At 38.8% G+C, this 17,245-nt stretch overlaps 2 protein-coding genes across 2 annotated transcripts in view; one reads left to right on the top strand and one right to left on the bottom strand.

Annotated features, from left to right (window-relative positions):
- Positions 1-4: 4 nt before the first annotated feature.
- On the top strand, positions 5-1,896 carry TSTD3 (thiosulfate sulfurtransferase (rhodanese)-like domain containing 3; the record flags this gene model as incomplete). The annotated part of the gene is made up of 3 exons (XM_008943227.1): positions 5-152; positions 373-532; positions 1,833-1,896. Coding segments are annotated over 3 exons (372 nt in total), but the record flags the coding sequence as incomplete, so codon positions are not given.
- Positions 1,897-5,470: 3,574 nt separating this feature from the next.
- CCNC (cyclin C) overlaps positions 5,471-17,245 on the bottom strand; it is a 17,255-nt gene continuing 5,480 nt past the window's right edge. The window contains exons 4-11 of the mRNA XM_008943225.1: positions 16,729-16,780; positions 13,822-13,877; positions 12,564-12,599; positions 10,595-10,686; positions 9,803-9,870; positions 9,464-9,543; positions 7,377-7,495; positions 5,471-6,771 (exon numbers count right to left, since the gene is read on the bottom strand). Of these exons, the coding sequence (XP_008941473.1) occupies positions 6,717-6,771; positions 7,377-7,495; positions 9,464-9,543; positions 9,803-9,870; positions 10,595-10,686; positions 12,564-12,599; positions 13,822-13,877; positions 16,729-16,780 (558 nt within the window). The 3' untranslated portion in view covers positions 5,471-6,716. The remainder of the gene's footprint in view (positions 6,772-7,376; positions 7,496-9,463; positions 9,544-9,802; positions 9,871-10,594; positions 10,687-12,563; positions 12,600-13,821; positions 13,878-16,728; positions 16,781-17,245) is intronic.

Here is a 17,245-nt window from a genome sequence, read left to right as displayed (position 1 = left end):
CGCCAGCCGCGGGCTCTGCGCCGGCGGGGCACCCAGCCTCTCCTACCAGGAGCTCAAAGACTTGAAGAAGATCAACGTTCTCCACATAGACGTGCGGGAGAGGTGGGAGGTCGACAGATTCGGAAGAATCCCCGCATCTGTCAACATACCGCGTAAGTTACAGACACGGTTATGTAGAGGTATTGGGTGTTCCCCTTTGTTAACCTTGACGGTTAAGTCTGTGGACAAGCGGTGACTGAGCGAAGAGAAGCTGTGCCAGACAGCTAATGTTTTGTGAGGCTAAACTTTTCCTCCAGGGGAACTAGAAGCTTTACAGTGTCAGCTTGTCTGTGGATGGAGAATAAATGAGAATTCTTTTCCCGTATTTCCCAGTGGGTGAATTAGTGGAAGCTCTGCAGATGGACCCAACGGAGTTCAAAGAGCAGTACAATCAAAAGATGCCATCCAAGTCGGACCCAGTGGTTTTCTCCTGTTTGGCAGGAACAAGAAGTAAACAAGCAGTCGGTTTTGCCACATCCTTGGGTTTCAGCAGGTATGACATGTAAGGATAGGATTCATAAAGCCTCCTCCCATGAAGCAGAACTCATACTTGGCTTTTTGTGGGCAAGGGCAGAAATTTAAATGTGCAGTATGAACAAAATTACTGGTATTTGAGTTAGACATTTCCGCTTGTCTCAACTAAATCTTGAAAGACACCACTGGGCATTCCAGCAAAGTGAGGCGTATCGCCCTGTGAAAAAAACCCTCAGCCGCTCTGCGCACCTGCTGCAGTCTGCTGCAGGACCATGCTGCCACCTGAAGGGTCCTTCTGCCTCCTGGGGGTCCTCCACCAAGAAGCTGCTGCCTTATGCAGCTTCATGAGCACTAGGCCTGGGATGCAGGATGATTGGAGAACTGCTTGCTTTGGTAGAAGTGCAGTCTTAAACTAGATTAAATAATATATGAAACCACACCCTTTGTTAAATTGCAGTTCCACCTGTACAGCTCACTGTTGACAAAGCAGACCTTCACCTTGAGTAAAGCACTGGATTGTTTGCCAGGAATAAGGCAGTGAAGACAGTAGCTAAAAAGACAATAGGTTTGATAGAGTGAAAGCAAAAGCAGTGTTTGGTTGGCAGAATTGTTACACCCATATCAGAAGGTGCCTCATTGGCTTGAAGACTGCAGATAGAATTTTTAAAATTGGTTGTTTGCTCGTGTATTTGCTGAAGTGCAATTAATGAACTGGAATATCCCTGATAATTCTAGTCAGAAGTATGGAACCACATTCTTATTTTATGAATATATTGTTTTAATAAGTGCAAAATATACTCCATTATCTGTTTCTCATGCTCCTTAATTGAAGGAGTCAGTATTGTTTTGCATGGTGTTTTTTTTTTCTCAGAGTTTCGTTTTGTGCAGGCTTATGTCAGATGTGTAGAGCGTGTAGGTTGCAAGGAGATAAAAGTCTGTGTGCTGCGGTTTTTTGATGACATTTGAAGTATTAGATATAAGAACATGTAAATCTCCCACTGCAGCAAGTGTGTTCTTTTATAAAAAAAAAAAGTAGCAGACTGTTTCATTGATCTAGCTGCTACTACTTGCTTGATGTCTCCAGCATTGTGTCATTTCACAGAAGAGTTACACACTGCATGGAAGCAGGCAGTATTGCAGTACCAGGAATGTTCTGGCTCGGGGAAGCTAGGTGCAAGTATAATTGCAGAGAATTTATGTTGGATTTTTTTCTCTATGTTTGTTGTTGTTCATTGTTTTGGTTTTTTTTTGCCATTTCCTTTTAAATACCTTTTTCAAGAAGAGTCCTTCTGAACTTTTTATCTTCTGCGTATTTTCAGAGTTCAGCAATATGCTGGTGGCTTTGAAGATTGGGTAAAACATGAACCTCCAGAGAAAAAATGAAGACGACTGCCCGAACCCTTGCCCCATCAAGGCTTCAGGATGGTGTGTAGGTTTTAGCATTCAAATTATGGATGTTCCACTTCCAGAGTACAGCACACTCCTCTTTTCTTATGTAAATGGGCATTCACCTTCACACAGACATGCATATCAGCTGCTTGGTTTAAATTATGGAGAAAGATTATGAAGTGAACAGAGGACATTCAATTTGTTCAACTTTCACTTTGGTGAAAGCATGTGAAGAGAATCTTAAGTGCTTATCATGTTTACCAAGTTCTTTTGTATGATATAGTTTGACTGTTTAATGGCAGGACAAATAAACTTATCCTTTCCCAAATAACTGTTGGGTAGTTTGTTTAGAATAAATGTGGTGGTAAGGCCAAAACTTCACAACCGATCAGAAAACAAAAAGGCAAGCAGACCTGATGTAATACTTGCTGTTCAAGATGTTATGTGATTCCTTATTTTAAAAGTATATCCATTTTTATTCACATATCTGTTGCCTAGCACCAAATGCTATAGCATTCGTACAGCTTCTGTTCCCTCAGCAGCTCAGTGTCAAGTGAGAACTTGCCTATATTGAAAGTTATTATTACAGAGATGTGATCATTTTAGGCTGGGAAACTTGAGGTGTCCAAGGAAGTTACTAAACAGCCTTCTTTTATGTACATTAATTTGCAAGTCTCAAACTTCAAAGAACAACCCAGCCCAGCCCAATTTGCATAGTCATAATTTTAAGGATTTTTTGTTTGGTTGGTTTTTGATGCTGTTAGCAGTTCAAGGGAGCTATTACAGGTGAATTTCTTAGGCCTCCAGAAAATGTAAGTCCTAGCACCAAAGTTCAGGACTCTGCAGGATGTCTGGAAAAAGGAATTAAAGTTCCTGGCTCTGCTCCAGTCTGTACTGCAGGCAGTGTGCTCCTACCATACACCTACCTCTTCCATTCTGACAGCACAGACTGCATGGCAAGGACAGACCTAAAAATGCACCCTCTCAAGTTTAGAGAGCTGAGAAGTAACTAATCTTAGTAAACTTTTATTTCTACTAAGTCCTGCAGTCTCTCTGCAGTCATTTGTTTGTAGAGGAGAGCTCCTTGGTTGGCACAGCCAGCCGTGCTGCCCTGACAGGGCATCCCACGGGGATTGCAGTCCAGCAATTGGAGACCCTGGATTGTAGCTGTCCTAACTGTGAGGGGTGAGTGCATTTTTTCTTGAAAGTATAATTGACTTTTTAGCGGTCTTACTGCTATACTTTAATTTCCAGATCGTAAAAAAACCCCAAACATCTTTATGAGAAATAGACTGATTTCCAAAACATTGGTTTGTTTTGATAAATTAATAGGAGTAAGGTGAAATCAAAATGCGAGGATGAGTATGGGTGTTACCTTGTGGCAAATTACAGTTATCTTACTCTTGAAAGGTCTTTTTCAGACTGGATCAGGAGGAGTAACATGCCAAGGGTTTTGTTTGATTCAGCCAAACCTATGGTCTGTTTATCTGCCTGTTGACTGTGACCTAGACACTCGGGTTCACGACGCTGTGGGCATGCAGTCAGGGGTGTCTGAAGCCCACTGTTGGCTGTGTTGCGCCAGGTCTCACCAGGACTTTGGACCTGGATCATTAAGGTCAGATGGTATAGAAAATTTGAGACGTGCTGAAAATATTGAGCTAAATGAGTAATTGATCATGCCTAGATATATTGACTAAGCCACCAAATTTCACTATACAGATGAACAAAAGCACGGAGATGTAATCAACTACACTAGGTCACAACTTAGTCCTAAGTGGCCAATGCTTCCTTTTGTAGCTACATTAAAGTTTGCTGGGAACATCTAAAACTACATAGCCACAAGATATGAACAACATACAGTCACCAAGATCTGTCTGGCCCATTATTGTGTTTGGCAGCAAATGGTAATAAACATCTGAGGAAGAGCCTAGAACAGTGTAGGTATGTAGTGATACAATCCCCAGATTACTCTCATTTACAGCTCAGGGTGCTTTGATACTTCCCTCAGGCTTTGCATGTCTGGGTGCATGTGGGAATTTGTAAATTTTCAACACAAACTCCCAGCAGTCTCAGCAGGATGCATTTGGTTTAACGATCTATTTTGTTTTGTTTCTTCCCAACTTGCCCTCTGTTGTTCTCATGGATGCTCCTTCTGTGAGAAGTGGTGAACAGTTGTCACCTCATCAGTCTCCACACCACTCGTGATCTTTCTAGACTTCTGCTACCTTTTCTGAGCTGGAGAGTTGGGGATTTTTTTCTCAATAGGAAAGGGACTGGACTGTAGACCTCTTTTTTATTTTCATTAGTTTTTATTAGTCATGGTAGTTTTTTACAAGGTGTTTCTCAAACTATTTTTAGCTTGTCAAAGGTGATGATCCCTTCTGTGTCTTCTGCATCTTCCTTATGTGATATAACTTGTTTTTCAAGTGATGCTTTTAGAGTTAAACAACTTGTCTGATGGAGATTAGTTGATTCCCTTTAGATTTTTTGTTGACTTTTTGGCATAGGTGACCTGTGTTTGCTTTGACACTGCTGTCACCTGTAACCATATAATCCGTGAAGACTTTCAACTACTTCTCTTTTAATTAAACACCTCATTTTTATGTATTTATCTCCTTTGAAATGAAGCACAGTAAAGGTGAGTTGTTTTTTTCTGTATGGTTGGTAACAAAGCTGCTGCATTTGCATTATGTTCCATTTCCTGGTTATTTCAACTTACATATTTTTATAACTGTCATCAGTGAATCCAGTCCCTTTGACTGCACTCCATTGCCTTTCACTGTTTATACTGCCATCAGAGCTGGTGACATCCCTGCTGGGGAGGTGAGGACAGTGGCTTCAGATACTTCTATTTAGCATCAAGGAGTGCCTGGTATTTTAGCTCTGGAGTTGAGGTCGCACAGGTGATTTGGGTGGGAAGTAAATTCTGCAAAGGCTCTTGAGCAGCAAACTTTTAATGACTGCAGCCAGAATTCTTCATTAATGCTGTAAAATCCCTAATTTCAAAACATGAGCTTTCTTAGGAGATTATGTGTTGTATGTGAGAAGACTGAGGTTTACCTAAAGAACAGTTCCAAGTTTAAAAACTTCACACAGTGCTCAAGTTGCATTGATTTATTTCTACTCCCCAAGTCCACATTACAAATAGCACGTTTTAGACTCAAGAAACAAAGGGAAATAGCCAAATTCATCATCAATCAAGTGTCTATAAAAGGTATAGATCAAATGGCAACGGAAGTAGCAAAAACATATGTATCTTCTATCTCACCAAAATGGTTTGGGCTTGTTTACTTATTGGTTTATGAAAATAACCTGAACAGAAATACTGAAATGTATTTCAAAAACAGAAATGTAGCCTAACGGGCTACATACAAACACACTTCAGTTGTGTCTCACTGAAAGACCAGCCAGTTACAAAGACAGGTATTTGCAAAACCAGGGGTTTTCAAGGGGCCAGCTTGTCAACCAAGACACAAAATAGAGTGAGGGGTTTCAAGGATTTTCCCTCCAATATTTCAGACGAGTAAAATGTGTTGGTTTGAGGGGAAGAAAAAAAAAAAAAAAGTTTTACTGCACTTTATTTTTCCATTTTTATACTTGGGCAAGTCGGCATTATCATTCAAAACAAAGTTGTACAGAACTTAATTGGAAACAAAGTTACCTAAAACACATCAAGAAACTGGATTTAGGCCAATTCCTGACTTAGCTGAGTATCTGCCTGAGTAAGGAACACAGGACATGGCCCTCTGAAGGAATCTTATTTTCTCCAGCACATAATTAACCAAGGAATCCCATTTTAGTTTTTCTAAAGAGTTGCTTCTAAAAGCACAATTAAAATTAGCTGGCATGAAGCTCACCAAAAGCTTGATCCTCTTAAATAAACTCTCGGATGAACCACACAAATTCACACTAACAGTGAAGGCAGACTAACAGTGTGTCTTTTGTATAAAAAAAAACCACCATAAAAAATAGCAATCATCTCCAGATGTGTACTTGATTGTGAAATATTCCAATTCTCCCATACAGTACATTTACTTGTAAAAAAAAAAAAAAAAAAATCATAGTATGTTGGGGTTTTTTAATTCCTAACACTTGAAATGTTTAAGAAAACTGCAGAATCACTATACATATTGCACTTCTCTGGTAAGCTGGGCTACTACGCTTCCTGGCAAAACATCCAAGTACTACTGAGTCAAACAGCACTTTTCTAATCCAAAAGAGGAACTGAATGTCTTTCCTGCAGCTTTCATTACAACTGTTAACAATATTCTCTGCAGGCTCCTCTAGGCTTTGTTTCTGAAGGACTGCCGTGTTACTTGTTACAGAATCCACATCTGATTTATTAAAAACCAAGAAAACTCAAGGTAACAAACAGATTTAATACACAGTGCAGTATCTTCCTTCAGTCACAAACAAAATGAAGACAACACAAGTTGTTAATACAGTTACACTTAGGCCTCAGGCTACTGTTGCTTTAAAAATAGTTCACTTTGATGGGAAATTACAATTTCCTGAAAGCAAACTAAACCAATAATGAACGATTTGTTTTTGAGTGGATAGTATTAATCTTTTGCAGCTTGGTTTAGCATTTGATTCCTCACACTGAAAAATCTTAATACGTTTGCTCCAGCCTCAGAGAAAATGATGCGGTTTTAGAGAAAAAGCTTTCGAAATGCTTGACACAAACAAGCTATTTAGTCTTCAAGTTCTTTGTCAAAGATGTTACTAAAGCCTTCTGTCCATTTCATGAACACAGGAAAGATCCCAGGATGTCTTGAGTCAAAGTGGTCCACAAAGAAATTCTTTGGAATGTCTTAAGATTGGCTATAACTAGAGTTCTGGCTACCATTTGGACCCTGTTCTCCTTCACTGTTTGGAGGGAAAAACAAAACACAACGTGTTTTCAAAAAGAAACATCATATCACATACCTGTCACCTTTTTTTTTTAATGAAAAAAATACAGTATTCTGAGAGTAGTAAAAACCTTTTCAAGGAAAATACTTCAACCCATGCACAAATAAGTTATTCTGCTAAGTTTCACAAAAAAAAAAAGCGAATGTTACTCTCAGCATGCATAGCTTTACTGTATTTATTAGAATAATAATTTTAATACTTCCCCGTGGAGCTGCCTGCTGCATGTACTTCTGAAGTCAGCGTTTCCAAGTTCACGTGGCACAGGCACGTGCAGGTTCCCAGCAGTGCTGCTCACCAGGACACTGAGTTGCCCCAGCTCCCACGGAGCCTCGCACCGCGGCTCCTTACGCCTGCTAAGCTGTGCCGATCACACTCTCACCCCAGCACCCTCTCCAATGAAACAACCCTCTGATCCTCACTAGCTCCTGAACCATCAGGCTGGCTGTAACAGAAGGATCTGCACTCTCAAAACATATGCTATATCTCAAATTAAACTTACTCATTCTTGAGATACTACCCCAGCTTTTCCAAATGGAAAGTGCATTAAGAAAGTACAGTACCTGTTTGGAGGTGGTTTTGGTTTAGGCATTTTGCTAAGAATAGTAGCCATCTCTTTTCTCTCATCAAAGTTCTTCCACTGCTCATACAGCTTCAGAATAACCCTGATTATTTCTAAAATCTGATTAGAAACAAAAGAAGTCCTAAGGTCAGACACAATAGTGATTTTATCTTTGTCATAGCCAGTTTAATTGTGTGATTAATTAAACATGCCCCAAACTGAAATTAAGTGTCATAATTTTCATATAAACAGAACTGTCTCACATTTAATTGAGTCTCACAATCAACCATTTCTATAACCAGGGTAGTTTTTTTTTAATTTGACTGTGAATGGAAGCCTGAACAGAACACTTTCCCTCCCATTCACCTGTATATACCACTTCTCCCCCCCTTGTAAGCTAAACAGCTTTTCAATTATTTATTTGGAACTAGCGCCACAGCTCGTAACTGTGCTACTGGGAAAATAGAGACACCTGGCAGCCTGACTGCAGCCAGGGGACCATGGATTACACATACAGTAACTGATGATTATCCATGTCCTATACACATCAGAGGGAGTGCAGGGAAAAAAAGAAGCCCAAAACCACAAAACATTGGTCTGAATTCTTTCCATCCAAGAACTAAAGAGCCAAGGAATGTCTAAATAATTATTATCATCATTATATACTCTTATATACTTATAATAAGAACTGTTGAATTTTCATATTCCACTTCTGGAAGTATAAGCATTCTCTTCCAGTTTAGACATTTTCTATCTACCGCACCTCAACTACCTTCATTCCTATTAAATTTCTAGTGCAATATCTTATATAAAAGGTAACTAATGTTTGGTTGCTAATTTGTTTCATCATTCTCTAAATCATTTAAGTAGACTTCCTTCTTCTTTTTAATATACAGACTTCGATTATGTGATAGAATAATATATATCCTAGAAATAAAGTCATACTTGGCTAAGAAGTCCATGGTGTTAATGTTAAAAAAAAAAAAAAAAATCAAGCTTAAATTGCTGGCATGAGAAGCAAGACATGTAAACACTCAAACATGTCTAGTATCCAAGCTTATGGGAACCCTTATCTGTCAAATGGAGGTTGGTTCCCCTCTGCTGCCAGTTTATCATCACCCTGCTTCTACACACATGACAGCACAATTCACAGAGCTTTTGATGCCACATGGCATCCACGCTGTGCTTAAATCTGCAGATGAATCCTGGAATACAAATACAATGCCAGGCTATCATCAGTGGGATAAAGGGCAATCCCAGGGGCACACAGGGCAATAGCACATCTCATCCATAATGTGCTACTGAACTCCAGACACTCATTTTCAAAAGGATACACTGAAAAATATGTGCAGAGTGAAACAGTGTGATAAGGAGAATAAGTACTAGGTGTGGCTTGCTTGCTGGAGCTAAACAAAGGATAAAGAAGTTGACCCTAAAAGTAAAAGGAACTAGTGAAAACAGTATTAATAGTGTGAGGACAACTGCACCTTGGAACCTGATAAATTTATGAAAGGATTATTTGACATAGAATTTGCAACAGCAGGGAACTCAAACAGAATGATCATGGCATTGCCCTGTTTAACACTGCCTGAAATCACAGTGCTGGTCATCCTGAAAGTGCCAAGAATGTTTTACACTCCACTAAACTACAAACATTTATAAGGAGAAAACAAGAACAGTATGTAGGCATGGTAGCCTGAAAAGTGAATTAGAAAATCACATGCACTAGAATTTAGAAGTCAAACTGCTGGCAATCTTGAATGATGAAAAACACTGGGAATACTTTTTCTGGGGAAAAAAAAAAAAAAAAAAAAAAAAGCAAAGGATATTGGTTCTGCATTTCCATCTGAAGAGCAGGAACGCTTTGCCATTATGCAATGGTTGTCTTGACTTTCAGAGCAGGGTGATAACTGAATGACCTGACATTGCCTCCCTCCCCAAGAGATCTACCTAATTTCAACAGCACCTGTCATGATCTCCGAATGAAGTTCAAATCAGTACTGCAGACATGTAAGACAGTAGTTTTATACCCATAACTACCATTTCTGGTCAGTCTGTAACAGGCAGCAAGAACTAAAACCAGAGTACCTTTTCCATATCAACAGACAGCTCAGCAAACCATTGCCTTGCATCCTTCTGCTGGACAACACAGGCCACGTGTAGGCAAGCTGCAAAGATCAGGTGACAGGGACATTGAACATTCTTGATACAGTTAGAAATAATCTACTTTTTATAAACACTATACAGTGCAACAGAGAAAACTCAGGATTCATTATATGTTTTTTCTTCAAGACACCTAAAGTTGCAAGGCAAAGAACATTTAAAGTTCAGTACTGTATGAAACACAAACTGAAGCACCTTAAGAGGGTGCATCTCACAGAAAACCTCCATTTAAGCATGACAAGAGACATTACTTATTTTACTTACCTAAAGCTATCATGAAAGGAGGGTACAGCAGACAAAGATCTGTTCTATATGTGTCATTCACTATCCTCCTGTGCAAAAAAGAACCTGTAAGTATCGCCCTATTTATCTTTAGACCATATGACTTCAAAAACTGCTGTCAGTTGATTAATATTTTGCCAGTTTCCCAAATGCTAGAAGTAGTGAGGCTGCAGGGCAAAGCTACAAGGGAAGACATCTCTTCCCCTGTAAAAATCTCTTAAAGCCTTTCATTTTTTCCTTGTAAGTCATAGCAAAAGTTTATTTGGAAGCATTATTATAATACCATAAACATCCTTCTGCAGAGAGTGTTAATGTACACCATAAAATAATTATCCCTGTTCTACAGTAAGGGCACGCATAAAAGTAGTATTCCTACAGTCTTTCTGTATTTGAGGAACAGTCCAAGAATAAGAGTTCAGCTAAGACAGCTAAAACCCCCTATACACTGCTTCTGCTTTCTATGACAAGGTACAACAGAAAGCCCATGTTGATAGAAAAAGATTACCTCTACTCAGAGTCACCATTCAGCAGTGTAATAACCTGTACTATTAGAGCTAGTCTAAAAATAAAAATTAGACCACTGCAAAATAAAATCATTACAGGGTTAAAGACATAATTAGCTAAACCAGGGACATACACCTGCACAAGTTAACTGGGACAGCCCTTGTATTCAAATATGGCTGAGCCTGCTTTTGCTTAACGACCTTTGAAGCCTGTTAAACAGTTGCTTTCTTGCTGAAAGAAGGCACTGTTGTTAATCATTGTCTTCATTACCATGCGAGAGGTAGCAGCATGTCTTCTTGGCCCATATCTTGCACATATTGGAGCAAAGGTCTATAAGGATGATATACTATCAAACAGCAGTCCTAGGAAAAATGTCATCAGGATAAAAGTTAGATTACAATACAGGATGTGTTGTCAGTTCCCATTAACAACATTTAGTTTACAAGTCAATTTCTGATTATTTTTTTAAGTAGCATTCTGACACCTAACCCTGCCCTAATGAGGGCAGTGCTCCCTCTAGAATACCATTACATAGCATGGTTGCCCGTCTGCCCATGCCCTTCCCCTAAGAGACAGAAAAAGCCACATCTGCAGCACACCAAAACCTCATTTGCTTACAAACCCGTAATTCCCACTTGGAAATACAAAACACTGCCAGACAACAGTCTGTCCCTAATACCATACATGGAAAGCATGCCAAAATAAGTGACACTGGTTCGGAAGGAAGAGAAAGGAGCAGGAGAAAAGGAGAAAAAAAAATCCACTGCTCTCAAATCCCCTCTTTTCAGGCTCGGGTTGGCGTAAACAAACAGGAATAACCCCCTCGCTGAAAGCAGCCAACTGTATGGATGCTATAGCGAAAAGCCACATTGAGTTACTTGTGCTGAACACCAAAGAGAAACATAGGTATTACAGATACTGTATATTGCACAGTATACTGGAAAAGTAAGTTAATCCCCAAAATCTAACTTCTTAAAAATGCAGCTACTTGTGATATAACTCCTGTATACAAAACTCAAGAGTTACTGCCATGTATAGCAGAGGTATCAAGGACGAAATCTAAACAGGGTATCCAAAACAGGGGTATAAGAACTGTAGGCACAAACAAAACCTTTGATCTGAGCTCTGTGTCCTGTTCCCAAAAGATATCCTTTCTCAGTTGCTGCCTAACTCACTGGGATCCTCCTCAATTTCTCTCCTTTTCTCTGTACTTGAGCAGAACTACTCTAGTACAGCAAGCTCAGTGCCTAACCCATTCAGGTCCAACCAGTATGTAGAAATTAGGCACCAACTTGACCTAACCCCCCTAAGAAGCCTGGGCTGCATCCTTCCAGCTGCCCTGGGACACACAGCAATGGAACAGCAGCCCTGGCAAAGGGCAGGTACAGCACCTGTCTTTGAAAGCGCCTTGAAGAAAATGTCACGTTGAACTCCCTTCACCCAACAGCCTCAGAGTTCCAGCACCATATCAGACAATGGGACATCCCAAATTCAGTTTCTTCCTTACAGGATCCAAAGTGGGGTCTTACACATCCCACTTCCTAGATTACTTTAATTATCAGGTTACAGACTAGCCCAAGTGGGATACCACCGACACCACCTGCTGAAGCTGGGATGTATATGTCTAGTTCAAGATTCTTCCAGTAAAAAAGAAGAGGCATAGAAAGAATAAACTCTTTATGCTCTTGACTGGCCATTCATCTGGGGGAATAAGGACACTGACATCCTAGTCTCTGCATCAGAACTTACATACTTATTTTTCATTTAAAAACAGCAGCAGTTCTGGAAACAGAACTTATGCTTTACCCTTCCCAACAGCGCTCTAACCACTCGGATGCAGGAGCCATACCTGCTCCTTCTCCTACTGTCTGCCCTCTTCCTGTGGAGAAGTCCAGCTTCAACACAAGGAGGTGAGAATGCCCTCACTGAGCCTGGATGACAGCACAGTAGTTACAGCATCCTGACAAAAATCTAAAATGTCAGACCTGCGCTGACACTATTCTACAAATAGAAGGGGGGGGGGGAAAATCAAAAGTGCCAGACCGGCCCTGACACTATTCTACAAATAGAAGGGGGGGGGGGGCAGAGAAGAACAAAGAAACCACAACATAATACATTATTTCATAGCACTAAATTAAAAACATTCTTCATCAGTAAAAAGTAAACTGAGGCAACAGTAAAGGGGAAAAAAAAAAAAAAAAAAAAAAAAAAAAAAAAAAAAAAAAAAGGCAACACCTACCATTAGTTCTAAGAGATAGAATTCACATTCTAGTATCTGCAATGAAGTAAAATGAAAGTTACAGAGCAGCAGGTTTCAGAATTAACTGGCATCCAGCTTAACATCATGAATGCATAGGAATTCTTAACACACATTTCAAAACCCAAAGAAAAATCAAACTAATATTAGCCATTGCCTTACAACCACTGTAACTTAACTGCAGTCATAATAACAACGCACAGAAACACTTCGGATCAAGTTTACTATGCAAGACGACTTCATTGGCAGTTCTTGTCTGATCTCTTTCGACGTCGTTGCCAGTGTATAAACATGGAACAGTAATAGAGAAGTCCTTTTGTAGAATTAGAGCCTCTTTATCAGGCCATAACGTGCCAAATGTCCTTTCAAAGTATTTTCAGATTTAACTTCATATGAAATATTCTGTCCAGTTGTAGCAATTAACCTCTCATTTTCCTTTGAGATAGTGACCTATTAGTGGTACCAGTGAAAAGACTGGACTGCTTTGATATAGGAAAGCAGTACTCCAAAATATATTTCCATTTGCCTTTATCTGTAAAACAGCCATGCAGTTTTATTACAAGGTCTTACATACTTTATATTCTGATATATTATTTAGCTTTCTAGATTGTGCGAAAAGCAAAACAACAAAAACAGTGTTTGTCACAGTCAATCTCAAAATAATTAGATCTGTTTAACTTTCAAAATACTACAGCACAGGTCAAAACTGCTTTCAAGAAAAACTACAAAATTTCTCAGCATTGTGACTGAGAATGCCTTTAAAAACATTGGTAAATCAAAATTTTAAATAATAAATAACAATTATTCTTCACAAGCCATTACATTTTACAGGCAAAAATAAAACTGCTTTCTGTAAGCCAACTGTTTCTTGTGCAAGCTTGGAAGCACCCCAGGTGCAAGAGCTAGTCACCTTCCCTAGAGCAATGCATTTGTAAACAAGAACATTCAAATAAAGCTAAATCTCTTTTATCATCATACTGTATCAAAATTACTAATTCAGTCAGCCAGTCACATCACTTCCCTTTATAGCATTCCTGTCATCAATTTAAGGAAAGGAGATTACACAGGATTTATTAATTTTAAAAGTAACTTTCCCAATAATCCAAAGCTAATTATGAGCAACCTAACATACAAGTATGAAAATATTTCTTTATTAGAATTCAGAAGAAAGGATTTCCTGCTAACAATTCTTCATCTTTCAATTTATTTGATCAAATGATATCTCTAACAGGATACTTACATGGTTCATCCTATAAGGAAACTCCTTCGGAAAGGCATACGAAAACCTAGTTTTCACTACAGTAAAAAGAAATCAGTGTGTTAAAAACTAATGTTAAAGATTATGTGAAAATTAATACTTTTACTTCTTTCCCTTCCTATTAATTCATCTGTATACATTCATCTGCTTCACATCTGTTTGGCAACACAAGTACTTGCAGTACAAAAGGTTTGTATTTGAAAGATAGAAGTTGAGTTATAAGATTTAAGATTCTGAAAGGGAAGAGAAATACACCTGAAACCTAGATTTGCACAAGTACTCAGCCAGAAGCCTGTCTGCTGCTTTGGGCACTATTAAATCTTCTAATTAACCACTGACTAGCTTATAGGCACCTAACTTTCCACAAGGTATCATTCTCAGAGCTATCTGCCTACTGATGTCACTCCACATCTGGTAATCTCTTCAGAATCTCAGTTCCAACACTAAATCCGAATGGAATTTTCATGGGGGATTTTTTACACAGGCTTGATCTTTCAGCATGCAAGATCTTAAACGATGTAATGAAGTCTTAGAAAAGGAAGACCAAGGGCAGGGTGAGGGAGCTCAGCCAAGAGACCTTGTATGGTCACAATGCAGAGATTCTGGATACATAAAAAACAGGCTCAAATTCAAAGCAAGAAGTCAGCTCACCACACTGCAGATCTGTGTCGTAGGCACTGGATTATCAGACGTTTCAAGGGTGTTTCTCTCCTTAAGAGAGACACTTAAGCATCTGCTTAGGCATATGATACAATTCAAGACACTTGCTTCCAAGAGTACATGCAAATATATCCTCAGTTTTCTAGCTTATGCTGATTCCCAATTTAGATACCTCATTATCCTCGTGCATTTTACAAGGAGAACAGGTACAAGTAGTGCACTGTTAAGAATTATGTTAAATTGCAAAAACAGAGCAACCTCAGAATGCTGGGCAAATTAAAATTTAAGTACACTTCAGAACGTGGATTTGAGATTTGTACAAATGAAACATTAAAAAAATTATTTTAAGTCCCTGTCCTCAAAGGAAAACAGGTAACATTTAACATTCTGGAAGTGAACAATATTCCTTATATTAATGACAGCTAGTATATTATGAGTTGATACTCCTTCCAAAGAACTAATATGCAATTCAATTTGATGAAAAGATCGTGTCAGTCCTCTGGACTAAAGACTTCAGCATTTAGACCTGTAGTAGACTTCACTAGAAAACTTGCTGTAGGACAAGACTAGGGTACCGGTTGGAAATTTGAATTATTTCAAGAAAAAGAATAATGAATAAAATATATTTCTCAAGAAGCAGACAAACTGAAGAGCTATATAGTAAAAAGCTAGACCACTATAAGTAGGAAGATAGGGAAACAAAACATTTTTCCACAAAGCGAGGTGTCAACACAACCATGTGGAGCTGTCCTTTAGTGAGCTGGGGAAACAGAGCAAAAAGCTTTTGCAGATATTGCCAGAAACCAGTCTGAGATTATCTTCCTTACAAAAGAAGAATGGGTTAGGAACTTCATGTTTCTACCTAACTAAAAGCAAACAAACTTTTTCAACTGATTACTGTTATGGTAATCACCTCTTTCAACAGCTTTCTTTTATTTGTCTCATCTTTTTTCGCCTTTTGTAAAAAGACCTCCAAAAAAAGTGTTGTGTGCTACTGAAGCAACTGGCAGAGAAGACCACGTAGGATAGAAGACATAAGTGCTAGAAGAAAGCCTGTTGCTTTTTGTCCCCACTTCCATGAAAAGAATACTTATCAGGGCAGGCAGGGTTTCTAGGTCTGAAGGAAGAACTTGGGGAAAACATCCTTCAGCATTCTGACACATGACAGACTGAGACTCGAGACTAAGATTTTCAGAAACAGCACATCTCAGGATTAGAAGTCCAAGTAAAATCAGCCAAATTTACCTATTTACCAAAACCCATCTAGCTTTCTCACTGATGCATCAAAACTGCCATGCCGATCTGTGCTTTGAGATGCTACTGATGTAAAAATAGCAACTCTTACTACTAAATCCAGTACTGGTCTTGGTCATGCTGGCACTGAAGATATGTTTCAGCTTCTGGTGGTGGAACTGTCATATGGCCAGCCCCTGGCCTGATACACTTACTGCATGTGGAGGCTACAGATGCAGCCAGTCACCTGTCCCCTCAACGGCTATGAGGGATTTTGAAAGCACTGACCTACATTCTGAACAGCACAGCCAGGAATTGCCTATTGAGAGCAGCTGGACCTTCTGGGTCAAATTATAGCATTCCGTTCAGGAAGCCATCACTTTAAGACCCTGATGGATGAGATGCAAGTTATAGGAACCAGGAAATATAAGGTAAGTGGGAAGAACAGAGAATTAACTAACTACGGTGTGATTTTATTGCATTTATTTGTGAACAATACATAGGTTACAAAATGTATTTTTAAAAACAAATATCATATACCAAGACTAATTTTATGATTAGGGAAAAAAGGATTTTAAAAAATTAGAACATATACAACCTACCAAAAATTCTGAAAACAGATAGTTCCATGAAGCCTTACCTTTTGTAAAACAAATAGAGCCCCACGTTTCCAATTCTATCTTTGAGTAGGTCAGACTGTTTATAAACCTCAATAGTTTAATTTTATTACTTTCCTTTTATTTATGCTTGGCATAAGTTCCAACCAGAATCAACCAAAACTAATACAGAAAGGACCCTTCTGTTTCTGTATGTAGAAACAGAAGTTATTTATTCCAAGTGGCTTTAACTGGCTCCTAGCAGTCACCATGCAAGCCCTTCCATGACTTGATAAAAAGCCACCTTTTAGAAACAATCAATCAAAAATACCCATAAAGAAAATGTCTCATCTCCCTATAGATACCTAACTACAGTATAATGAAAATCACCTATACTTACATACAGAAGTAGCAGCAGAAATCAACCTTGTATTTGAAACAACACCAAATTCCTGGAGAAAAAAAAAAACGGTAAATGAGGTGAACCATCTGAAATACCATATATTTATACTGTTATCATATTAAAATAACAGCTTCTTACTAAACTGGGCTTCTTTATGCAGTATTTCTTTTTTTTCCCCCACCCCTTTTTCTTTCCTTTATATATTTTTCTTAGGGTGAACAGCTTAATCTCTTAAGAAAAGAGTTTTTTTCACTGATTGGTTACTCTGTTGAGGAACAGCAAACACCTATGAAAGGTTCTAAAGCCACAAAAGCTCAGTTAGCTAACACTCCACATATAAAATAGACAAGAGGGCTTCAAGAAGGTATGTCATTTTCCCTTAACCTCTTTGGAGAGAAAACTGCCTTTAGAAACCTGTCATTAACTACACTTTTTTATTATGCTTCCATGAAGCCTTAGCTTCTCTGCTGAGACAGTCAACAAGCTGAAAATTTTCTGTATATAGTGTTCTTTC

Source organism: Merops nubicus, unplaced genomic scaffold (genome assembly GCF_000691845.1).
Source record: "Merops nubicus isolate BGI_N331 unplaced genomic scaffold, ASM69184v1 scaffold31846, whole genome shotgun sequence".
Classification (NCBI taxonomy): domain Eukaryota; kingdom Metazoa; phylum Chordata; class Aves; order Coraciiformes; family Meropidae; genus Merops; species Merops nubicus.
Note: the sequence above shows the minus strand (reverse complement) of the source record. Positions and strands in the feature narration are given on the sequence as shown.